Source organism: Carassius carassius, chromosome 2, assembly GCF_963082965.1.
Source record: "Carassius carassius chromosome 2, fCarCar2.1, whole genome shotgun sequence".
In the NCBI taxonomy this organism is placed as follows: Eukaryota; Metazoa; Chordata; class Actinopteri; order Cypriniformes; family Cyprinidae; genus Carassius; species Carassius carassius.
In genome coordinates this window covers 22759147-22786685 of record NC_081756.1, presented here as the reverse complement: position 1 = coordinate 22786685, position 27539 = coordinate 22759147, and the positions used below count along the sequence as shown (strand labels likewise).

The window sequence follows — 27539 nt, the reverse complement described above, 5'->3', positions numbered from 1 at the left end:
CTTTAAGTGCCATATAGCACTTATCTTTAAAGGTGCTGTACAGCACCTTTGTCAAATGGTGCTATGTAGAACCATAAGAGGTGCCATAAAGCACCTTGATTGTTTACAATTTCTTCAACAAAAATGGTGATCAACAGTGGTTCTTTTGCTCATTATAGGGGAACCTCTTTTGGCATTAATGGCACTTAAGCTTCACAGCACATTTGTCAAATGGTGATTTATATAACTTTTTTTTTAGGTAGTAGGCCATTATCATGCCATATACTACAATGTTTGAGTCAATATGCTTCTAAATGACGCTTTTATACCAAATCGTGGATTGAAAGATTCAAAATCCTGTACTAAAAGCTTACTGATAAACAAAATACATTACACTTTTAAAATAGTTTAATTCATTTCTTTTAGTTTCAAATATAATCAGTGCCTTTTAACATTAACAACACTGGCTAAAGGAGTTAGAAAAAATAGAAGGGAAAAAATTGAAATTGGAATAGGCCCCAGAAAGAGAAAGAGAGAGAGAGAGAGAGAGAGAGAGAGTCTCTATGCACAGATTGAGTTGTACACTCTTTTAATTGTGACAGGAAGTCCGGCTGCATCCTTCATTTTTAAGACAACGCACTCCAGGACGGTCAGTGTCTTTTTCAGTCCTTTAGGATATTGGATCCCAAACAGAAAATATATACATAGGATGGGGCCCAGTGTCATTGAGATGTCCTCATTCTCCTCAGTAATGGACTGGCCATCCAACATGACGACAATGTGGTCGTATTGCATGGGATGACCCTCCCTGCAGCCTTTGAGCACCATTTTAGGTGTTGGTGTGTCAGGAGGGCAGGTCTGAGCATGGCCCTGGGGGAGAAGGGATAATAGCATTAACCATCTCCTCATTTATTTGAAAGGCAAACCTTAAATAGTTGAATAAAACAATAAGCCCATTGAAGCTGTTTTACAGTGAATTTAAAGTGTTAGTTCACCCACTAATCAAAATGATGTCATTAATAACTCACCCTCATGTCGTTCCAAACCCGTAAAACCTCAGTTTATCTTCGGAACACAGTTTAAGATATTTTAGATTTAGTCCGAGAGCTTTCTGTCCCTCCATTGAAACTGTGTGTACGGTATACTGTCCATGTCCAGAAAGGTAAGAAAAACATCATCAAAGTAGTCCATGTGACATCAGAGGGTCAGTTAGAATATTTTGAAGCATCGAAAATATATTTTGGTCCAAAAATAGCAAAAACTACGACTTTATTCAGCATTGTCTTCTCTTCCATGTCTGTTGTGAGAGAGTTCAAAACAAAGCAGTTTGTTATATCCAGTTCGCGAACGAATCACTCGATGTAACCGGATCTTCTTGAACCAGTTCATCAAATCGAACTGAATCGTTTGAAATGGTTCGCGTCTCCAATTAGCATTAATTCACAAATGACTTAAGCTGTTAACTTTATCAGTTCGGTTCAGACGCTCTGTGTGTCAGTCTGCTTCACACTATATCACACATGTGCAGTATCATCAGCTCCTCGGTTCTCGAATCGGACGCGTCTGACAGAAACGGTTTTTGACTTGAGAACGAGTCAATCTTTTGTTCGTTATCTGGCTCGGCTCGGTGTTCATCTTCAGTTCTCTCTTCACAGCAGTTCAGTCAGTGTACTGTTTGAGTAAATGAATTCCCCCTCAATATTGGTTTATTTTAACTCAGAGGGAGTGTCAGCCACATTAAAAAGTTAACAGCTTAAGTCATTTGTGGATTAATGCGTATTGGAGACGCGAACCGTTTAAACCGTTTGAACCAGTTCGATTTGGTGAACTGGTTCAAAAAGATTCGGTTACATCGAATGATTCGTTCGCGAACCGGATATCACAAACTGCTTTGTTTTGAACTCTCTCACAACAGACATGGAAGAGAAGACAATGATGAATAAAGTCGTAGTTTTTGCTATTTTTAGACCAAAATGTACCGTATTTTCCGGACTATAAGTCACACTTTTTTTCATAGTTTGGCTGGTCCTGCGACTTATAGTCAGGTGCGACTTATTTATCAAAATTAATTTGACATGAACCAAGAGAAATGAACTAAGAGAAATGAACCAAGAGTTCACATTACCGTCTTAAGCCGCAAGAGGGCGCTCTATGCTGCCAGAGATGCTGCTCAGTGCTCCTGTAGCCTACACTGAGCAGCATAGAGCGCCCTCTCGCGGCTGGAGACGGTAATGTGAACTCTTGGTTCTTGGTTCTAAATAAATGCGACTTATAGTCCAGTGCGACTTATATATCCCCCCCCCCCCCCATGACGTATTTTTGGACTGATGCGACTTATACTCAGATGCGACTTACAGCCCGAAAAATACGGTATTTTCGATACTTCACAAAATTCTAACTGACCCTCTGGTGTCACATGGACTACTTTGATGATGTTTTTCTTACCTTTCTGGACATGGACAGTAGATCATACACACAGTTTCAATGGAGGGACTGAGAGCTCTCAGACTAAATCTAAAATATCTTAAACTGTGTTCAGAAGATAAACGGAGGTCTCACGGGTTTGGAGCGACATGAGGGTGAGTTATTACTAACATAATTTTGATTTTTCGATGAACTAACCCTTTAATTAGACTTGCTTCACACTCAGTCAACTGTTCATGGCTCACCTCAACTTCAAACAGCAACCCCGGGTCCTCCTTAAACAGTGCAGGCAAGAGCAGAATAGCTGCTTCCAACTGTAGTCCTTTAAACAAAACAAGAATTAGGTTAACATAACATGGTGGATGTTTTTCAATTAATTACTAAGACAGTAATTATTACTATCTTTAATAAACTAGAAATTAGTCTTTATTATTACACAAGACAGAAACATGCAGGAATGTATGATCTCAGGCAGATATGGGTGTCAGTCAGTGATACACAGAAAATCTAAGCAGTGCAGATTTAATTACCTTTTATCAGTCTGTCATCTTCACAGTCATCAACCACACACCTGAACTTCTCCATCAGGGGACTCCGTGAAACTTGAAGGACTTTAGGTACCATTACTGAGAGCTGAGAGAGAATCTTTTGGTCCACATCAACGTTGGTACGGTCTCTAATATCCCAAAGGAGCTTATGTTAAGATGAAGGCAAAGTAGAAAAGACATAGTAATAACTCGTTAGTCATGAGTCATAACTAAGGAGGCAATTATACACTACTGTACTTACCATTTTGGCCAGTCTGAAACATGGAAACTCAGAGATAATCTCCTCCGTGCTGTGGTTAGACACAAAATTTCTCTGGTAGATTTTTATCAGCGCCATCCTTTCTTTATGTTCTACGTTTGGTCCTTTTCTTTTTCCTTCTTTATTGTTCGAAGATGTTCCCTGATGCTTCGTTCATCTTCTCCTGCATCAACCTATTGGGATAGTTAAATTGTTACAAAACTGTCAAACTACAACATTGGGACCAGCAACTTTAAAAATATGAGGAAAAAAGGACTAATGGTCAGTCCAACCTGTGAAGTCTGTCATAACCTGAAGAAAGAGAGAAAATAACAAAACAAACAAATTACAACACTAGGATGAATGTAAGCCTATAGAGTAACGTATAGCCCTATCTACAGCAGCCCAGTGATGACAAGCATTAATAATTTAAATATTTTGTGCATGTTGACAGTATTTTTATGATTTGACACAGACATTTGAACCTTATTTGAACATTGGGGTAGTTGGTTGCCATTAAAGTCTGAATGTGTATCCCTCAAAAAACTTTATTTGTTTACCACTGAAGAAATAAAGACATGGATATCTTGGATGACATCGGGGTTAGTAAATTATCAGGACATTTTCATTTTGAGGTGAACTAACTTAATCCTTTAACCCTCTGGGCTTCTTCGTAAATGGGTCACACTTAGCTTCCTCCCGCCCGAAAACGGGCGAAGCCTTAAAATTGTACTTTACTTTTTCCCAGGATAACCAATCAAATATATTTTTGTTTCTATAATGTTTTCTGATTATTATTTAGAATTTTTAGATTTTTTTATGATACTTTGCATTAATTATATAATTTTTATGAGCTATTTTTTCCATGAGAATTAATATATAATTTTTTATTTTATATTTATTTAAAAAAAAAAATTCAATAAATGCAGCATTTCACATCAAAATAGAGTGCCAGCCTAAAAAAAAATGTTCCAGGAGAAGAACTTCATCTAGTGGCTTTAAAAAATAGCCACTTTTGTGTAATGTCCTGTACCAGCCTGTAGGCTGTCTATAGCTTCCTATATATCCTATATAGAAAGGCTTTTTGATTCCTTTTGTTGTTTTAGACATGATTTCTCTATCTTATTCGTTTTTTTTATTTAGATATACATTTAGATATTCTAAAAGATGATTACTTTATTTTCTTAACAAAAATGTTTAGATAAGTATCAGGTTTTGCATTATGATTACAATCAAACTATAGCATTTGGTTAGAAAGGGAACACAATGTGTGTGTGTGTGTATGTGTGAGTGAATGTGTGTGTGTGTGTGTGTGTGTGTGTGTGTGTGTGTGTGTGTGTTGCATTTGAGCGAGAGTCTCTTTTTGTATTTTTTATTTATTTATTTTTGAATATTCTCAAAATTTGCTGTTGCAGTCTTACCAGTCTCTCTCTTTCTCTCTCTTTCTCTCTCTCTCTCTCTCTCTCTCTCTCTCTCTCTCTCTGTGTGTGTGTGTGTGCATTTGAGCAAGTTTTATTTTTTCATTTATTGATTTTATGTGGAATATTCTACAAATTTGCTGTTGCAGTCGCCAGTTTATCTGTGTATGTGTGTGTTTGTGTGCGTGTGTGTGTGTGTGTGGGGGGGGGGGTCTTATTTGCACTCTTGATGTTCTAGAGTGTCACCCCTTCATTGCTGTACACTTTTTTTCAGCACAGTTGCTGATCTGTAGCTTGTACCACCAAAAGTTTCTCTGAGTTTTCCTATTTTTTCGTATTTCCCATTCATTTCCTATGTCGTCCGTTTTCGGGCGGGAGGAAGCTAAGTGTGACTTTTTTTTTTACGACCCTTTAACATATCAGAATCATCTCCTTGATTTTTTTGTGTGTTCATATAGGTAATACAACAAAAGTCACCAAGTTTCATACCCATCCGATGAAGCAAAAAAATTAAACATTTCAAAACGTTCAAGTTTTCGCCCGTTTTCGGGCGAAGAAGCCCAGAGGGTTAAATGTACTCTACACTATCAGGCGAGACACTAATGTTACAAGACTACACAGTATCCATGGTAACGATGCAGCTAGCTATAAAGCCCGCCACTTTTCGCTATTAGTGATTTGAAAAGATATTAAACGGTAGTGTTATAACGTTATATCTGGAGAAAGTCAAGAAAAGAACGACCCCAGTTAACTTACACTTAAGTTACTTAACATACATTTCAGTGTTTGTGAAACAACATATTTATTAGCCAACACTGTTGGTCAGGCTCCTCACTCAGCTAACATTAGATTGATAATAAACTTAGCATTAATGTCACAAAACACGGTAAAACTTTTGCAAAATACAATGAAAAGTTTCCCCTGACAAGTAACTAAACGCTAATTGTATATTTCAGTCGCAGTATGCGCTTTGACACTATCAAAGATATCTTCTGTCTCTTTTTAGAAAGGTGTTCGTCACGTTCATCGTCGTCCTGGTTTTGATTGACGTCGAGTCCAACGGTCCAGTTTTTCTAGAGTGTTCTTTGAGGAATGTGACCGGCGCTCGCCCTCGCTCACGTGCACCTGAACTGCACAGTGCACACTATTCGGCGCATACTCGCATAGGTTTTTATATATATGTGTATAAATGTGAAAATGTGTCAAGAAATTTAAGTTCAATAAAATAAATAATAATAATAATAATAATATATATATATAATTTTTTTATTATTTCTTTTATTGAACTTAAAAAAAAATTCTTGACACATTTTCACATTTTGTAGGTAGAAATTGAAACACATTTTTAAACATAACTTCTCTCCTCAGTCATTTTAGGCTAATTATTTGAGGCCTATACCTACACAAATAACAAAAAAGCAATTGATGAATATGAATATACGTTTTTATTGAAGTTTGTGACATAATTTCGGTATATATCTGACTTCACATCCACACCTGTGGTCAAAAAGTCTTGTGTGGAGGCCTTGGATATGTGCCTTGTGTTCAGGAAAATCACAATATTTTAATGTAATTTTTCTAATCCTATCACCAACTAAAGCTAAGACACTAGGATATTAGAGAACTAATATCACTAAGAATTAGGGGCTTAACAGGTTATTTGCATGGCAGTGGTGCCATATAGCACCATATCCACTGCAAAGAACTGCTGAAGAACCGCTGAAGAACCAAACTGGGCTTAACAGGTTCTTTAAATGGTAGTGGTGCTATATAGCACCATATCCACCACAAAGAACCCCTGAAGAACCATTATTTTATAATGTTATGACCGAGGCTCTGGACTCTGAGCATAACTTGTTTTTCTATAATAAACTGTAAAATATTTTCTATATCCTGGCAGTGACAAATAGCTTGTTTTATATTTAATTTAATTACATTAATGTTATAAGTTAAGATTTACAAGAAATATTTTAACTGTTACAATGTAAAATGAATACTGCTGTAAAAAAGCACCTTATTTGTTTACAGTGTTTGCAAACCAAATGTTACCCTGGACCACAAAACCAGTCTTAAGTGTTAATTTTTCGAAATTGACATTTATACATCATTTGAAAGCTGAATAAATAAGTTTTCCATTGATGTATGGTTTATTAGGTTCGGACAATATTTGAAAATCTGGAATCAAACTATTTGAAAATCTGGAATCTGAGGGTGAAAAAAAAAATCTAAATACTGAGAAAATCACCTTTGAAGTTGTCCAAATGAATTCTTAGCAATGCATATTACAAATCAAAAATAACATTTTGATATATATATATATATACAGTATGAAATTTACAAAATATCTTCATGGAACATGATCTTTACTTAATATCCTAATGATTTTTGGCATGAGATAAAAAATTATGATTTTGACCCATACAATGTATTTTTGGCTATCGCTACAAATATACCCCAGCGACTTAAGACTGGTTTTGTGCTCCAGGGTTACAAATGTTATTGCACTTTTGTTCATATAGCAGTACTTTTACATTAATTTTGAATGCATTATTAGTTTTGTGCAAATAATCATGCGATTAATCGCGAATAATCGCGAATAATATTTGCACAGCACTAAAAATAATTAATGAACATTTATTTTTTTGCATTTTACTCTGCTGTAGGTTCGAAGAAAAAGTTCTGATAAAACAGTAATAATGTAGTTAATTGAAACAGATGAGATTATAAAAACATGAAGCAGTTCTGCTTCAAAGCATTTTAAAAATGCCTCTAGCCACATTCTGCAGAACAGAAAGAAGTTATACCAGCCTGTGATATACTCTAATTAGAGCCACTGGATTCATGGATCACCAGTGCCAATGATGTTTGCACGTGCTCTCTCTCTCTCTCTCTCTCTCTCTCTCTCTCTTGCTCTGCTTTCTGTTTTTCATCTTTTTCTTTCATTCAGTTTGTGTGTGGTGTTTTGATATTTTAATCAAAGCATCTGCCTATCAAATCTGTCAAGTTCTATTCTTCACATTCCCTTTGTATTCTACATGTCAGAGCTTTTTTTGAGATTAGACGTTTGTTTTAAATCAACTATAACTATTGATCTTTAACTGGAACCAAAGCAAAATCTGACCTGTGTGGAGAAAAAAAAAAAAAAAAAAAAAATCAGTAAAGAGTATTAATGAGGTTGGTTAGAAAACTAAAAATTATAGGTGAAACATATTATTTAAAAGGCAGGCAATGCAATATTAGGTTTAAATATAAATAATTTTGTAAAGACTTACAGCAAACAGAAATTTAGCAGAAAAGCAAATGAATGTGTCTATTAATGGATAATGTCATCTTAGTTTTGATATACTGGAGCATAAGGAAAGATCCTCTAGTTTTAATATCCTTAGTCTTAAATCAATATTTTGTTAGTAATTAAAGGGTTAACTACAGCTTGCCTTTATTGATTTTGATTGGCTCACACACTAAATCTCATCTGGCCACAGAAAGGCATCAAGATCCAATTGGCAATTCCTTTAGAGTTTACTGAAAAAATAATTGATTGGGAAGCCATTTAATTTACTTCTTCGTCAATGCTCATGTATGAGAACAATCAATAATCAAACAACTCAGTCAGCCATGTCATAGACATTATCTAATATGATTAACAAGACTATCTTTACTATCTCTCACTCAAGCAGGTTTTAAAAGAAAGTCTTAGAGGTAATGCGCTATTTTTTACTTTTAGTTTTTGCAGTCCAACTGTCTGAACATCTGAGCGCCTATATAAATATTAATGACCACATATGTATAGAGAAATTATAATAAAGGATTTTACTTTAAGAACAGAATGTTTGATTAAATCATAACTTATTGATTCAATCTTGTCAAGGTTAAAAAAAAATCATCTTAACATGATTATTTCATCTGTGAACTTGTATTCATTTCGGATATAGTGCTTAAGGGAATGCACAGTTAAATACATTCCAAACAGTGTCAATCAATGGATTTTTCTCTTTACTTTTGTCTTCAAAGTATCGTCCCTTGCCCTGATTTTTAAGATCCCTTGGCTCTGAACTGCGATCAAAGAAACTGCTCTCTGTGGACACCAAGTATTGAACTAAGTATTTGACAAGGGCCTGTCAAAAGCTGTATCCATAGCAACTGATAACATGAGGGAGGCAGGAGCAGACACCCACCACACACACACACACACACACACACACACACACACAAACACTTTTGTTCACAGACAAATCAGAACTGTGGAAATATTCACAAGTGAGTTGCAGCAATCGTGTTGGACTAGATAGTCTTGTTATTAACACATTATCATAAAAGCTGTGATGTACTTACAGTGTGTAGGAGTCTATGTTTGTGTATATATCCAGGGACCTGGATTTCTTTATACTTTTCATAATTACCAATTACTACTTCCACTTCAAAGAAGCACACATGCAAACATACAACAGTATTTTATCACTACCATGTATAACATCAAAACGTGTTTAACTTCAAGGTACAAAGTTTCATCTCACTTTCTTATTTAACAGCCATTCAGATGATCCTGACCAGCAGTGTTTCAGTGTACTAAATATCTGAGAAAACAAAAGAACAGTTGAGTAATGCAGTGTTGTTGTGCCACCATCTGTTTAAATAAATCAGCAGTGCCAGCCACCCTTTATTTATAGCCGCGAGGTGCAAGAAAAGATTAGGACACCCATCACCTGATAATGGACAATAGCGCATTTATTTATTCATATTAATAGTTAGCATTAGCATCCTTAGGTGTTGTGCATATTCATATATAAATACTAAATTAAATACTGAACACTGTACTATCATATGTTATGCACATACTGTATTGATTTTAATGCTCACCTTTAATATAAATATGTATAAATAAAAATGTTATATGTAATATATGATATTTTTATATTAAAGATGAGCATTAAAAGTGGGTATATTCACACACATATTACCTCCAGCATATTTTTATGATCACCATTAATATGTAATCTACAATAGTGGACAATAGCACATTTACATATTGATAGTAATGGTGAGCATCAAAAGAAGCTTGAGGTATTGAGTATATAGACATATTTATATAAATAATTACATAATATGAAAACATATAAATATAATAACTTGTATAGATAAATAATACATTATGGGTTAAATGAATTATGTATATGTATTCAATGAGCAATAAAAATGGGTATACAGGTGCATCTCAATAAATTAGAATGTCGTGGAAAAGTAGAAAAGTACCTGTGTATTAAATAAATTCAATGCACACAGACTGAAGTAGTTTAAGTCTTTGGATCTTTTAATTGTGATAATTTTGGCTCACATTTAACAAAAACCAACCAATTCACAATCTCAACAAATTATAATACTTCATAAGACCAAAAAGAAGCCTTCTGGATTGTATGTTCATTTACTGTACATGTACTCAATACTTGGTTGGGGCTCCTTTTGCTTTAATTACTGCCTCAATTCAGCGTGGCATGGAGATGATCAGTTTGTGACACTGCTGAGGTGGTATGGAAGCCCAGGTTTCTTTGACAGTGGCCTTCAGCTCATCTGCATTTTTTGGTCTCTTGTTTCTCATTCTCCTCTTGACAATAGTCCATATATTTTCTATGGGGTTCAGGTTTGGTGAGTTTGCTGGCTAGTCAAGCACACCAACACCATGGTCACTGAACCAACCTTTGGTGCTTTTGGCAGTGTGGGCAGGTGCCAAATCCTGTTGGAAAATGAAATCAGCATCTTCAAAAAGCCTGTCAGCAAAACGAAGCATGAAGTGCTCCAAAATTTATTGGTAAATGGGTGCAGTGACTTTGGTTTTCAAAAAACACATGGACCCACAGTGGCAGATGACATTGCACCCCAAATCATCACAGACTGTGGAAACTTGACACTGGACTTCAAGCTACTTGGACTATGAGCTTCTCCACCCTTCCTCCAGACTCTAGGACCTTGGTTTCCAAATGAAATACAAAACATGCTATCATCTGAAAAGAGGACTTTGGACCACTGGGCAATAGTCCAGTTCTTCTTCTCCTTAGCCCAGGTAAGATGCCTCTGATGTTGTCTGTGGTTCAGCAAATTTCTTGACACGTCTGTGTGTGGTGGCTCTTGATGCCTTGACTCCACCCTCAATTAATTCCTTGTGAAGTTCACTCAAATTCTTGAATATATTTTTCTTGACAATCCTCATAAGGTTGTGGTTCTCTCGGTTGGTTGAGCATCTTTTTCTAAACACTTTTTTCTCCCACTTAACGTTCTGTTAACATGCTTGGATACAGCACTCTGTGAACAGCCAGCTTCTGTGGCAATAAATGTTTTTGGCTTACCTTCCTTGTGAAGGGTGTCAATGATTGTCTTCAGGACAACTATCAGATCAGCAGTCTTCCCCATGATTGTGTAGCCTATGCCGCATTTCCACCGAAATTACCCGGAACATTTGTACCAGGACCTTTTTTCCCCAGGAACTTTTTTCCCCCCAGACCTGTTGATTTCTGAGTTTCCACAGCGGTCTTAAATACTGGGAATATTAGGCAAATAGTCTGGTTACATAGGTCTGCATGCGATTCTAAATACAAAGTATGCACATTTTGGACTTGCACCCTCGGTAGTTCGGACTTTGCGCATTCAACTCGGGAGTGCGATGCCCTCGATGACGCAAATCTGTTAATTCTGCAAACAGCAGTGTACTTGATAACGTCAGTCAGCTCGCCTTGGCTACTGCAATTTTCCTCACTGTATATTTACAATAAAACAAAATAGGATATCAAATACCACTGCCTCCTTTCGTTTTTCATTTAAAAATAGCAGCAGAAATGTACTTAGTTCAGGGAAATGTGTACATATACAGCCATTACATTGAAACTAAATATTACATCAATTGTGTGTTTTTATTTTCATTTTGACATATATGAATTGAATATAGACCAAAGATTACTTGGTAGATTTAACCAAAACAAATTATATTTTATGCTTAATCACTAAAGAGACATTTAATCATTTAGCAGACGCTTTTATCCAAAACGACTTACAAATGAGAACAATAGAAGCAGTCAGGTCAACAAGAGAACAAGAGACTTCCCGGGCAAGTCGTGGCCTAATGGTTAGAGAGTCGTACTCGCAATCGAAGGGTTGTGAGTTCAAGTCTCGGGCTTGCAGGAACTGTAGGTGGGGGAGTGCATGTACAGTGCTCTCTCCACCTTCAATACCACGACTTAGGTGCTCTTGAGCAAGGCATTGAACCCCCAACTTGCTCCCCAGGCGCCGCAGCATAAATGGCTGCCCACTGCTCTGGGTGTGTGTTCACAGTGTGTGTGTGTGTTCACTGCTCTGTGTGTGTGCACTTCAGATGGGTTAAATGCAGAGCACAAATTCTGAGTATGGGTCACCATACTTGGCTGAATGTCATGTCACTTTCACTTTTTGTCACTTTTATTAGTACAGAAAGCATAGCCATGTTTTTTTTTTTTTTTTTTTTTTTTTTTTAATAAATGAAAAGAAGGAAACGTGCTAGTATTAGTTGGTTAAGTGCTGGTGAAATATCAGAAGGACTAGCCAAGGTGAGGCTGCTTTTGGCGGATACATGAGCACTGAGCTTCCGTTCATTGGCAAAACACATTTTTTAAATAGGCACTGTCTTTATAAATAAACTGCAGATTTTAGTTTAAAACAACTACATTCTCGCTTGAAATGCTTTTAAAATTCATGACACAATAACAATAATATTTTAAAAATAATCAGAATAAATGGTGGTTGAAATCACAATGCTGCGTGAACTCAACCAATCAGCATGTTTAGCGCACAAATCCCGCTCCAGAAAGTTCCGGAACTTTGAAAAAGTACTACCTAGCCAGCAGAGTCTCTTTTTTTTATCCAGAACTTAGTTTAGTTCCTGGTACCTGTGGTGGAAAAACACCAATTACAAGCCCAAAGTCCCTAGTTCCTGGGTAAAGTTCCTGTGGTGGAAACGCCCCTCTAGTGAACCAAACTGAAGGACCATTTTGAAGGCTCAGGAAACCTTTGCAGGTGTTTTGAGTTGATCAGCTGATTGGCATGTCATCATATTCGAATTTGTTGAGATCGTGAATTGGTGGATTTTTGTTAAACGTGAGCCAAAAGCATTACAATTAAAAGAACCAAAGACTTAAACTACTTCAGTCTGTGTGCATTTAATTTTTTTAAAACACAAGTTTCACAATTTGAGTTTAATTACTTTTCCACGACAGTCTAATTTATTGAGATGCACCTGTACATACACAATACCTCAAGGAACTTTTAATGATCACCATTAATATATACTACTGTTCAAAAGTTTGGGATCAGTAAGATTAGTTTTTTAAAGAAGTTTCTTTTGCTCATCAAGGCTGCGTTTATTTGCTAAAAAAAATATACAATATGAAATAATGGTTTCATTATCATATGTAATAATGGTTTCATTCATCAAAGAATCCTGAAAAAAAATATACTTTACATCATAATAACTGTCTACTTTACATTATAATAATATCTGACAACATTACATTTTTCCCCTATATTTTTGATTAAATAAATATAACCTTGATGAGCAGAAGAAACTCCTGTAAAAAACATTAAAAATCTTTCTAAACCCAAACGTTTGACTGGTAGTGTATGTAATAAATATATTATTTAAAAACATGTAATATATTTTCATAAATAATGGTAAGCAGTGAAATATGCTTGAGGTATATGCAAACAATTATAATTATCAGAATGGTGCACATACATTCAGAGTACTTTTTGAGTGTTTGTTCTTTTTCAGTATCCATTAGTAGGTCACACTGAAAGCATTCATCATATCTCTGTTAAAGACACACACACGCACACACGCACACGCACGCACGCACGCACACACACACACACACACACACACACACACACACACACACACACACACACACACACACACACACACACACACACACACACACACACACACACACACACACACAGTGAACAGCTGTATAGCCTTTTACAGCTATAGCTTGACATTATAACAAAGACCCTGACAGATCCAATGTGTCCTCAGTACAATGTACACACAATCACACACACAATTTTTCTTCCTCGTTTGCTCCATCTTTCTCTCCCTCCACCCCGCCAACACCCCTCCCTCATCTCTCCTAGTCAACCTTGACTGGAAGAAAAGCAATTTATTTTTACATGGCTTAGATAATGAATAATAGATGTTATCCAGTGATTTGGGTTTGTCATGGCTGTGCACGTTACTTTCAGAAGCTCTGAAGTTCAAGGCTTGTTATTGAAATCCATTAGGAAGATGGAAAATGAGACTGATGGTAAATATAAGTGAATTTCATGGACATAACAGAAAAAAGGTAACTGCGGTTAATTTTAATCTTGCCCTGATAGTAACAGTGTGTGTGTGTGTGTGTGTGTGTGCATCTGTTTGTATTTGCATGCAAGCAACTGTCTGTCTATTTCGGAGCATCCTGTTCTGTGTGTGTGTGTGTGAGTGTGTGTGTGTGTGTGTGTGTGTGTGTGTGTGTGTGTGTGTGTGTGTGTGTGTGTGTGTGTGTGTGATGAACTGCAGTAATATCCATTATATATATTGTGTTCTGCTTGCTTGTCTCCCTTGAGTTACCCAAGGGGGACGATATTACATTTCATCACACTTTCATTTTCTACTGCAGATGAGGGACAGTAGAAGAGAAGAACAGAACAGTCCTGTGGCATGTATGAGTCAAATCTGTCTCACATATACTCTGTGTCTCTCTCTTACACACACACACACACACACACACACATACACACACACACACACACACACAAACAAATGCAGCTCAAGGGACTAAAGTAAAATGAGTTACCATCTGTTATCATGTGAAACCTGTCTTATCGGAACCCAAAAGTGAGAGGCAGTGACAATAAGAGTGCAATTCTTTTTGTTATTGACTAACCATAAACATTTCCACTGATTTCCTTTGTGATTACAATATAAACATTTTCTTCCTTTGTTTTGAATCATTAGTGTTTGGCATCACACATTTTTGCTCTATACCCACATGCATATAAAGAGAATTTTAAATTGTACCAACCCCATTTTGAGTGACACTAATAATAATGGCATTAAACCAAATCTTTACTGACAAAGCTTTATTTAGCCAGCTACTAATGAAGAAAAAACATGATGAAATGACGAGACATTTATAGGACTGTCAGCAAAGATGCTGCTGTTGCTGGGTGCTACATCATATGAAAGAGTCTCCCACAGCAGGTGTGGGATTACAAACATGGCTAGTAAGTAATAATATCACACCTCTAAAACACGTGGCACCACAATTTATTAGTGGTTTTAATATTGCAAAGCATTTAGAGTAAAAGTGTCCAGAAAAGTGTTATATACATGTCAAAAATTATAATTATTTGACATTTTTAGTAGTAGTTATATATATTACTAGTTATATATATTAGTAGTTATATATATATATATATATATATATATATATATATTGTTGGAGTTAAAAAATGCAGGCTGCTTGCTTCAACAAACCATGCTGAACAATATAACAAACACTGAACACAAAGACAGGAGAACGAGTGATCTTGCAGGGCTGGTAAGATCTCGCAGATCTCGCTGGCTCTAGTCCAGGTGCGGTGGCACCGCTGGACAAACGCGTGAGCAGAGGGGACCGTGACTACAGACTCCAGACTAGGAAAAACAGGTGGCTGGTACCCTATGCTACACTGAAACGGAGAGAGGCCCGTGGCTGACACTGGTAACGAGTTATGAGCGTACTCAACCATAGAGAGTTGTTGGCTCGAGGAAGAAGGATTCTTGGAGACTAAACATTGCAACGTTCTCTCTAAATCTTGGTTGGCTCGCTCAGACTGACCGTTGCTCTGAGGGTGATAACCCGAAGACAGACTAACCATCGCTCCTAACAATTTACAAAACTCTTTCCAAAATTTGGACACAAATTGGGATCCCCTGCCAGAAACCATGTCTACTGGGAGGCCATGTAACCGAAAGACGTGATCAATAAAAGTGACTGCTGTCTCCTTGGCTGAAGGTAATTTGGGAAAGGGAATAAAATGTGCCGCCTTCAAGAATTGGTCCACTACGGTCAAAACGACCGTCATGCCATTAGAGGTTGGGAGGGCATTAACAAAATCTAGTGCGATGTGGGACCAGGGTCTCGAAGGGACCGACAGCGGTTGAAGAAGCTCATCCGGAGTTCAGTTAGACGACTTACCACTGGCGCAAACTGGGCAATCCAAAACAAAATCGTGAACGTCGCGAGCCATAAGTGGCCACCAGAATCGTTGCTTTACTAAGCACTTGGTGCAGCTTATCCCTGGATGACAAGCTACATTAGAGCAGTGACCCCACTGAATAACGTCGGACCGTAACTCCTACTGCACAAACAACCGATTTGGCGGGCACCTGGGTGGAGGCGTTACCCCTTCTAAGGCTGTCTTGACCTTCGATTCGACCTCCCATACGAGTGATGAGACGACTATACTCTCAGGTAAAATGCACTTGGGAGTCACTGGGCAATCGGAAGGAACAAAAAGACGTGACAAAGAATCGGGTTTGACATTTTTGGAACCCGGGCGGTATTATAGAGAAAAATCAAAGCAACCGAAAAAAAAGTTCCCACCGAGCCTGCCTGGAATTGAGTCTTTTGGCAGTTCTAATATATTCTAGGTTTTTATGATCCATACGTATTCCCTCAGACGAGACGATGTACCCTAGGAAGGGAAGAGACTGTGCATGGAATACGCATTTCTCCACCTTGACAAAAAGCCCATTCTCTAGTAATCTCTGGAGCACTCGTCTGACGTGTTGCACATGTTCCTGGAGAGATGAAAAAAAAAATCAGTATGTCATCCAGGTAAACATATATAAACTGATCTACCATGTCTCTCAACACGTCATTCACGAGTGCTTGGAAAACCCCTGGCGAGTTGGAGAGTCTGAACGGCATCACCAAGTATTCAAAGTGCCCTCTAGGGGTGTTAAAGGCGGTTTTCCACTCATCCCCCTTCCTGATGCGGACCAAATGATAAGCATTACGTAAATCCAGTTTTGTGAAGACGGATGCTCCCTGTAACCTCTCGAATGCTGAAGACATCAACTGCAAAGGATAGGTATTCTTTACCATGATGTTGTTCAGCTCTCTGTAATCAATACAAGGTCACAGGGAACCATCCTTCTTACCAACAAAAAAGATTCCTGCCCCCGCAGGAGAAAAAGGAAGGGCGGATGAACCTTGATGCCAAAGAATCAGAAATCTATTTCTCCATGGCCTCCCTCTCCGGAATGGAAAAAGTAAAGTTTGCCTTTAGGTGGGCACTTACCTGGAACTAAATCTATGGCATAGATGGCATCGTCATAGGGACGATGCAGAGGGAGAAAAGCTGCCCGGGACTTACTGAACATTTCCTTCAGGTCCAGGTACTCCGCGGGCACGTTTGACAGAACCGTAGTCTCTTCCTGTAAGACAGAAACAGACACATCAGGACAAGCAGAAACCAGACAAGACTCATGACAACGTTCACTCCACAAGGTGATGGTGTTGGAACCCCAATCCACTCGTGGGTTGTGCTTGACCAGCCAGGGATGACCTAACACAATGGGTGCCACAGGGGAGTCCATGAGGAAAAGGGATAGGGTTTCAGTGTGGTTGCCAGATGTGAGGAGAGTCATGGGTTCTGTGGTGTGGGTGACGTGCAGCAGTTCCTGGCCATTGAGTGCGCTGACATGGATCTGAAGAGACAGGAGAAGGACAGGAAGGTTCAGGTGATGTGCAAGGTCAGTGTCAATAAAATTACCTTGGCTCCAGAATCCAGAAGGGCGTGACAGGTGTGAGTGTTGTTGCCCCACCGCAGTTTCACCGGAAGGAGAGTTGATGATGTTGTTGAGGACTTCCCGGCAGAAATCCCACCCAATAGTAGCCTCAAACTTACTACTAGGCTGACTTCTTTCACCGGACATGTGCGTAGAAAATGTCCCGAGCCACCGCAGTAGAGACACAGTCCTTGGGACCCCCGCCTCTCTCTCTCTCCTCCCGGTACAGTCGTGCTCTACCCACCTTCATGGGTTCGTGTTCGATGACGGGACCGACCATGTTCTCTCGACTCGAGTTACCACTCTCATGGATGCTGAGAAGGCATGTGTGACTGGTCTGTGCCCCCATGCAGTTAATCCGAGCGTCCACGCGGAGTGCCAAGTCGATGAGCCTGTTGAGACTGGTTGGCAACTCGAGGAGGTAGATCTCCTTGTGAACACAGTCAGCCAGCTCATGCAGGAATGCTGCTGATCCATACGGGTGACACTGTGATGAATAAAGTCTGTGAGAGAAGTGGTACTCGCTGCTTCCATGTTGGGTCAGAGCATTCTGTAACAGTAGTAAAGAGGTGAGGAAGTAAGTGCGAGTTAATGATAAATTTATTGAACAATATAACAAACACTGAACACGAAGACAGGAGAACGAGTGATCTTGCAGGGCTGGTATAATCCGGGAAGAGACAAAGCTCACGGGTGATCCAGGGTGTGATTGTGAGTTGGCAGCAGGAGAGCGTGACACAGGAACTGCGGGGGAAGAGCCGTGAAGGTGAGTGGTGAAGTCCGTGGATGAAGAGGAGTGGATGGGGTTCCGAAGACAGGACAATCCAACGACAAGAAGAACATAAACAGGAACGTGAGAAACAGGAAGTAACACTAGAAATGACAAACAACGCTCTTACAAACACAAGACGAAAGACAGGGAAATATGTAGGGAAATGGTAATGAGTAGTAGCTGGTGATCATGAACAATTAGCGGAGACACCCACATGAAAGAATCAGTGCTGACGCAAGACACACACTCACTCCACCCACATAGTGCAAAACCCGAGGCCACGGTTTGCCAACCGTGACAGTCAGTTATTGATCATAGTGAATTCTCAGAGGACATTATTATTAATATTACTGTAATATTGTTGCAGTGTCCGTCTTGTTGATATACCAATTGTTTTGTTAGCCCATGTAATGGTCTAATTATGCAAGTAGGAGGGTTATGTCATGATCCATTCACTGCACATCCATTTACTGAGTCCTTCGTTCGAAAAATATTCCATAAACAGGAAAGGATGCATATGTGTAGCCTTCACGCTCTCAAATCACCCACAATCTGATGCGCGCAGCTTTGCTATCTTGTTCAAAAATTTAAAAATGTTGAACGTTTGCGGAGTCGGAGCATTAACGGTTTTTATTTACGTTACCAAACATTTGTTATAACTGTAGTAAATATAAGTAAAGTTTAACGTTTAAATGCCAGTACAAATTACTACCATATTGATATTGTAAATTATACAAATACAAATTATGTTATTGATGGCTAACTGAACCAGACTTGTCATTTAACAATAGTTAGCTTGGTTGCGTCATCGGCATTTCTTTTATAAATAACTAGTTAAGTTGTCCAAAGTAATTTAACGTTAATATTATACCATTCACAGTGTTATTCAAGTGGACCTTTTCAATGAGGTAATGACGCAATGACATGCACTTGCTAGTCTGTTCCATTTACGTGTTCTCCGAATGCTAAAGAGGAGTCTCGCCTAGCCTCTGAAGGAAGTGACTTGGAAGGACCAGTCCTGCCAAGGAAGTATCCTTGACATTGAGGAACGCCCTTGCGAAGTCTTGTTCCCGAGCGTTTTCCTAGTGTTTGTTCCTTCTGTGTTTGACTTTGGATTGTGTATACCGACTTTGATTCTCTTCCACCTGCCCCGACCTTTTCCTGGTACTGTTTCTGATTTTGGATGTCCCTTGCATACCTAACGCAGTTATCTGATCATTGCCTGTTTGACCATTCTGTTAATAAAGTACTGCACGTGGATCCGAACATCTCTGACTCATCGTTACAATTATAATTTTTTACAACAGAAATATATATATATATATATATATATATATATATATATATATATATATATATATATATATATATATATATATATATATATATATATATATATTTAAACTCAAATCAATATTTAATGCTCACTTGTTTAAAATAAGTAGTCACACAATCAGAAGGATAAAGATATGCCTCCTATTCTAAGAAAAATTAGGGTTCAGTGGAAGTATTTGGAAACCGCAGGATGCCCAGGGCTGAAGAATGAGTACAGGTGTACAGGTGTTAAAGAGTAAATAAAACCACTGACGCAAACAAAGAATGCGGTATAAATGAACAGAGCAAAAGATATATAGAGTTCGACAGCCTGAAGAACACAGTCTACAGCGACTGTGTCAGTTTAAGGGAGCCATCGGCAGGCAGTCGTAAAGTAAGTTGTGTTGTTGTTTTAATTATCGACAGTAAAGCAATCTGTTCATAATTACAATCATTTGTCATTACTGCCAGTGGCACTAAGCAGTTTAATTTGCCTTCTCTAATCTGCAGTGTAATTAGAGCACACACAAGCAAAGCTGAATGATCATTCAACATACACACAAACTCTCACAATGGTTAAATTGGGATTTTTATAAGATCTTGTGGTGACCCAGGTGCCTTGAGAGGTAAGACATCTGAACATCCCCCCAAAAAGCATGCAGCATAATTTCCTATGACAAGCATTCCCGACCATTTTGTCAGCTAAAATCTCTGAACTTAAATATTCCTTGAAATACTGCTGAGATTTTAGTTTAATATTTTATTAATTTATCAACACATCACATGGTTTATTCATGTCAGTTAATGGCCACATAACATGCAGGTAGACCAATCAAATATTGCATCTTTTTTTTTAGTTTGTGCTTTATTCTAATGTAAATTATTTTGATTTGACATTTTTTTATGTTATTTATTAGTAGTTTTCCATCAACTGGACAAGCCCCCTGCAGTTCCTCCGTGAAACCCAGTTTGGGAAATTCTGGCCTATTATAAAACTTTTTTTTAGTACTATACTGTCCTACAAAGCAAAAGACAGTATCAATGTTAAAACAAAAACTGAGAAAACGGCCTTAAAAGTTTTGAATGAATTTTGATCGATTTGATATCAATTTTCACACTCAATTTACTCTATGATTTGTCCTATGGCAGACGGCTCAACTATGCTCAGATTCAGTCTAAAAGACCCTATGTCATAACTCAATGTTTTTACTGTCACTTAGATCAATTGAATGCATCTTTTTTAAAAAAAAACATACTCGTAGGTGTGTAATTTCTTGAAAGCAAAAAATAAATAAGTGAATAAAATAATCTACATAAATAGCTAATGAAAATGCTAATGTGAACATCTTAAAACACCAAGAACAAACATGCAGGAAAAGGAATGCAGGATGTAGAAGAAAATTGATGATTTCCTGTATATTTCAATATCAAATATCAATTCAACCAATATATTTATGTGAACAGTATTTATCTGTCATACCTATGACCCTTTTCTTGTTTTTGCACAAAGATGAATATATGAAGGTGAGCGTGCACACACACACACACACACACACACACACACACACACACACACACACACACACACACACACACACACACACACACACCAAGAGAGAGAGCAGTGTGACAGCAGTGATAATGAACTGAGCCATTCAATCTCTCACACACAGTAAAACTCAGCACAGGGTCTCTCTCTCCCTTTTCGATGACAGCTATTAATTCTTGTCTGCACTGACTTGATGGAAGGCTAACAACGTGTTATATTGTTGATACACTCTAGGCTGTGGCTACATGTTCTCAATTACTGATGAAAGATAGATGGTAACCTGGTTACAAATGGGCAGCGCTGCTTAGATGATGTCAAGCACCTTTATCACACGCTGATATGTGTTCGCTGCTCCGACTCCTTGTGCTTTCTCTCTGTACAATTATTATTCACAGTAATGGCTCCTGCTGTAGTACTGCACACATACTTTTGAAATCAAGTGTATGAAAGCCTTAGATGTGATGGTGTTGTTGAGTGGATGACAGCTTGACTACTTTGACATGTTTTAGCAGCGTGGCCTCTGTGAGAGTAGAAAAACAGCACTGAGAGGACTGTTGAAGCATTTTAAAGGCATACACGCAAAGTACTTGCTCGTTCTGATGATATTACGCCACACAGCATATTCCACACTGAAATTCCTTTCATCGTAAGAGTAAGGTCAGGCGCGTACCGTTTGCCAAAAGATCGATTTCATTATCAAAGCAAACCGTGGGAGGGATCGCAGGACTAAAGTGGTTATAATATTAATTCAGCACATTTAGAATAGTCTTTCCTGCGGCTTTCTTTGAGCTCGGGACATGAACGGTGTAATGCGCATCCTTTAAAGTCTGTTGATTTCTGTTTCATCATAAGAGCTAAAGGATGAGGTGAGGAGGGAGCATAAGTTGAACAAGCAAAAATAAATGGCTGTGTTTATAAGCACGTGTGTGTGTGTGTGTGTGTGTGTGTCACCTCTACCACTCTTTCTCTCTCTCTCTCTTTCACTCCCTTGCCATATGTTTGAATATCTACCATTCCCTTTTCTTCTCCCTCCCTCCCTACAGTTTGGCACTGGTTCAGTCAGCTCTTTTGTCCTATCAGACTGTGACTGTTTGAGCTGCCCATTTTCCACTGCTGAATTAAACATTAAACATTAATGCTCTCTGACAGCAATAAATAACATTTAGCACAATGGGGATCTAATAATGACCTGACTCTAGGCTGAGCCCCATCAGAGCCCTTCCTTTGACAACTGCTGAAATGTGATTATCAGGCAGCTGTCTGAGACAACAGTATCTGAATAACTTTTCAAGGGTTTGATCTCCCCCACACATGAAATTATAGCAGGGATCTGTTTGAATTACAATTTCTTTCTCTCTTTGAACCAATTATCATTAGAATCGCATGTGTTATTCCAGTGGATTCCCGACCCAGACTTACTGTATGTGTGCAGACAAATACGGAGTAATGGGGCTTCTAAGACCTCTGAAAAAACGTCTCTGTTCCAGAGACTATTGTCTGTGTGATTGTGCATTTATATCACTGCTTAACTGAACAATTTGAGTACTAGTTCTGCTCAATAACCCAACGGCAGGTCACAACCTTAAGGTCAAAATTCACATCTATAATTCACCACAGTGGGTTGTAATATGCATTATAAACAATGTATCACATATCAGATTGCTTTATGAAGTGAACAAATGAGGCCAATCCATCAGTAACACTTATGTCATCTACCGAGTTTAAATATTTTGATAAATGACAGCAAATACAAAAGATGCATTAATCCTAACCTGACTATTTTCCATACACACTTTAAAATGAAGGCAGTAACATGCAGAACACGTTCCAGTGTATGTATAATAAATTATTCAAACATATTTCTGTAGCTAAAATAACAATGAGCTGTCAGGTAAGAAACAATGTGTGCTTTAAAAAGCACAGCGCCCCATTTTTATCTAGCTTCACATGTGCGACTCATCTACAGATGCTTCCAAGGCTATAATTAACATAATGTAGCACAACCCAAAAAGCTGTGACAAATGTGAAAAACTACTTGCTGTGCATGATTTGTTTCTCTGACCTTTGAATAGTCTTTAAACTAACCTTTTTGTTATTGATTTTGCCCTGCTACATAATGGGCAACACTTTCACAGAGGTTAAAGGGCATTAATATTATGATCATGTGTTTTTTACTAGTAAGAACCCTTCAAATAAAGTTGAAATTAAGTTAATTACAATAACAAATGACAGTTAGCCGCTGGCTGATTGTAAACAGAAACATTACATACACAGCACATTTCCCTGTCTCCTAGTTAGCCTAACAACAGTCAGACAGTATAATCTTCACTTGTTTAGAGAGAAATTCCTTAAACCAAATTTCTGTGCAGGTAACATCACAGCTATTTAAATATAGCCATATCAATATCACTCAATAACTGTATACTGATGAACTACAGATCATGACCCTTGAGTGACACAGTTCTGACTGGGAACGCTGCTTTGGATTAAAGCCTTTATATATATTGGGAAAAATACAAAACATACACCACTGTTTAAAAGTTTGAGTTAGGTTTAAACATATTACTGCATTTATTTCACCAAAAATCCTTTAAAACATTAATGTTGTATATGATTATTACACAAAAATGTTTTCTTAAAATTGCTTTCAACATGAAAAGAAAAAAAGAAACATCTTACCTAACTTTACACTCAGAATTTGATATAAACAACACATTTATATACATGAATGTGTTGAATGATGTAATTAGAAGAAATACTCCTAAAGAAAAAATACATGGACTTTGAAAAAGATAAATTCTCCATTATAAAAATGTGATGAGAGCTGGTTGTTTGTGTTTATGTCTGTTTATTAGGGTCCCTGTGAACTGATTCTAAACACTTGCAGCTGCCTAGGACCCCATCCTTAATCTGCAATAATAAAAGGGAATCAAAAAAAGAGAAAGCCGCTGTGTTAATGGGAGTTTTGCATTACCTCTTCCACCTACGTTCTCAGCTCTATGAGACTCATTCATTTTCCTTAGGTTGTTTGAATAGAAACTGATAAACATCTGTTGTTTGACATCGCTCTCTTAATCACACATTCAACAATTCCAGACAGGTGTTTGATTTCAGGCAACACACACACATTCAGCAATAGCATGAGTTCTCCCATTAACACGGGTGAACTCACGGACTGTTTTCAGCATTTTAAAACATATGTCATGCTTTTAAGCATCAATCCACTTAAAGATGGAATCTCCATCTCTCACTCCCTTTCTTTGGCCTTTTTTGTCTTGTAGCCTTTTTGTTTCAAAAAGACTTGAGGAAACAGGGGCTCTTTTCCAGGCAGTAAACAGAGTGAGTGTTATATAATCAATCTTCTAGAGAAGTTTTCAAAAGTCATAATATTGAGAGAAGATGTCAGCTGAGCCATTAGAGTGATTCATTCCTACCGCTCTACAAGACGCTTCCTACGTCTTTACAAGAGCAACGTTGCTTTCCTCTTTGTGCTTCTGACACCATTTCCTCTCCATTTCTTTCTTCATGTAAATGTTCAAGAAGTGAATTCAATTCTAGGGGTTATGGGTAAAAGTGGAGAGAAAGTGTGTGAGAGAGAGAGAGAGAGAGAGAGAGAGAGAGAGAGAGAGAGAGAGAGAGAGAGAGAGAGAGAGAGAGAGAGAGCAAATAAAATAAGTTTCTTGTCTTTTCTAGGGCAAACACAAAAACATCCTCATTTTTGGTGTAAGTAATCATGTTAGCTGTGAGATGTTATTCTCATGAACAAACAAAGCTAATGTAAGAGGCTTATAGTTTTACACCAACAACTTTCCATACTGACGGATCCCGCTTTTAAATTTGACTCTGTGGTTGCCTGAAAGAGATGAAATAAAAGCAAAGCAAATGAACATCTGCAAAGTAATGAATCATCATCCATTAATGACTGAAGTGCACTAAAATTCCCCTCAAGCCATATCTAATTTTCTCAATTGAGTAATTGTAATGAATTATCAAAGCAGGACTACAATAAACATATAACTTGGTCACCATGCCTTAATTAACCTCCTTAACATGAAAACTAGGGTAACTGTCCGATTCTGGCACTTTTGCAGTGTGTATAATCTGCTGACTGCAGAGAAACATGAAATGTTCTGGTTCCTACAGCTGTGTTTAACTGTCTGCCGGTCTGTCAGCTATCTTCTCAGAGTAGCGTCTGTTTGCTGTAGCAGCTCTTGGCAACCAAGAAATCGCTCGAGCAGGCCTCTAATGCAGTGTATGGCTGCTGGAGCCCAGCCAACACTGAACATTAAGAGAATCAAATCTAACGCCTGCTCCTTTTCTGCACTGCAGCAATTATATATTTCATAAAAATTAGACTTTCTCACTGACACCAGCTGCTTGTGTTTGTATGCGCAGAAGGAGAAATATTTTCGGTTATGCTCCGCTCTTGTGGTTTTTTAACATGAATGAGAAACAACAAGTCCAAAGGCTGCTTAGTTTGGGATTAATACAGCTTTTGTGAATGGCAACTCATTTAGTCATTGGCACTGCCGGTAAACCAAACCACAACTTCTTTTTTTTTATTTTATACAGTTCCAACAGGACCAAACCACTGTGGCTCTCGGAGATCTGTTGTAGTTGCTTGCGGTCTGAAACACGATTGAAATTGTAGTGTTTTTGTACAAAACCAATCACACTTATATTTGCTCAGAGGTTGAACTGTCTGATTATGACGGAAGCTTGTCAGTATAAATATATCAGATATATTCTAAGGTCAGTGAAATAGTTTTATCATGCCTGATTTTTCAATTGACTTGTTTGTAGAATTCAATCTTCATGCAGAGGAGTTTTAGTTATCCTCCATAAAGAGAACGTGTGTAACTGTATAACACAATGAATGGCCTTTCTGTGCTGAATTTTAGGAAAACTCTTTTAAATTTGGGGGCAATTAATTCATAAAACTACCCAAAATGTTTATGGAAGCCTGTTTCCACCCAAAGAAATTAAGTGACAGTGTGAGATAGAAATAAGAAGGAATAAAGTTGCATTTGCAAAATATAAAGTCACAACATTTGAGATTTTTATTAATTTATTTATTTGTATTCGGAGGCAGAAATGGACAACCATAAACTGTAAATATCTGAAGAAATTTATGAAAGATATATTATCTTGTGGACTTCCTCAAAATTATAAAACATAAACATGTTGAAAAAGCAAAACAAAACATGATCACAGAAAACCACTTTAGGTTTCTCATCATGCAGCCTGTAAACTTCAAACGCTTCAAAAGCCCATGTGTTGAACAAAATAGACTGGAGCAGATTATGTGTCTTCAAAACCTAATTTATTTTACAATTCAATTGAACTGCTTTATTAATCATAGTACTGTTCCCTCCCGTGCTATTGGACAGAAGTTCATGCAGAATTCATTCCCATAAAGAACAATTAGGTGGTGAGCCCATCTGCCCTGTTTCATTGATGCAGGACTCTCAACAGCTCGTCACACAGGTTGAGTCGTGTCAGAGAAGCGTGTGTTTCAATCATGCAGTATGAAGATGCTATTTATCTGTTAAACTCCAGTCACTTCACAAAGTGGAGACGGAAAGAGTAGGACAGATAAATGTGTGCTGATTGAAATTTAAATGGCTTTTGTATCTGCTCTTTTCAATTTTGAATCAGAGTGATTATTTAAGGATACATGTGTCTTTTTATTCTTCTTACATCAATAACATTGCAAACAGCAGATGAGATTTAATGCATACTGATTACTCCTGAGGCAGACACCTGTAGTCAGAAAGACACAGCAGCGCTTACAGTCTGAATCCACTTTCAATGAAAATGTCTAAAAATAAACAATAATTACAACCACCCCATCTCTCTTCATCTACTGTACATTACTGGATGAGTCAAGTACACTGAAATATCAAATTCTACAGTATATCTTTCCAACTTGTTCAGTCAACATACTGTAAATTGTGTCCTTTTTTAGTGTGTGTGTGTGTCCCCTGGACTCTTTCTGTGTGTTTTTCCCTCTCCATAAGACAGATAAACACTAATTTCATAATTTATACATGGATTGATATAACACATTAAGCAAATTTTAACATCATAAAATATAAGATAGTGTTTATTGTTTGCATCCTGAATTAAAAGTATCTCATAAAGGGCAAGAAATAGTAACAGGCTTGTAATTTGTTGAAAAACTGTAATTCTGATCTCATAACAAGACTGAATAAATGTTCTTTATTCTGTTAGAACTTAACAACAGTAAAAGAAATAGCAGGCTTTTCTGCTACTAACTGTGCTTGATTTTGCATGACTCATATTCCCTCAATATGCTGGTAAACATCAGGAGTATAGATGTTCTTATATAATGGATATTTCCAGCTCTTAAATCTGATTGGATGGGACTGTGCTTTACATTATGACTATGGTAAAATCACTGTAATGTATGGCTTATTGTGCTATTTTACTGCCTAA

The 27539-nt window shown here is 37.7% G+C and overlaps 1 protein-coding gene across 3 annotated transcripts; it reads right to left on the bottom strand.

Moving 5' to 3' along the window:
- Positions 1-441: 441 nt before the first annotated feature.
- On the bottom strand, positions 442-3323 carry LOC132097500 (uncharacterized). Of its 3 annotated transcripts, none has more exons than XM_059503252.1 (4): positions 3193-3320; positions 2934-3048; positions 2649-2725; positions 442-849 (listed from the first exon to the last, which is right to left on the bottom strand). In XM_059503252.1, exons 1-4 carry the CDS (start codon positions 3286-3288, stop codon positions 541-543), a joined length of 597 nt encoding a protein of 198 aa, XP_059359235.1. In that variant the 5' UTR covers positions 3289-3320; the 3' UTR covers positions 442-540. The 3 variants fall into 3 exon arrangements, with proteins under 3 accessions (XP_059359235.1, XP_059359226.1, XP_059359245.1); XM_059503243.1 differs by having other exon boundaries at positions 451-849; positions 2934-3096; positions 3193-3323; XM_059503262.1 differs by having other exon boundaries at positions 467-849; positions 2934-3077; positions 3193-3316.
- Between the last annotated feature and the right edge of the window lie 24216 nt (positions 3324-27539).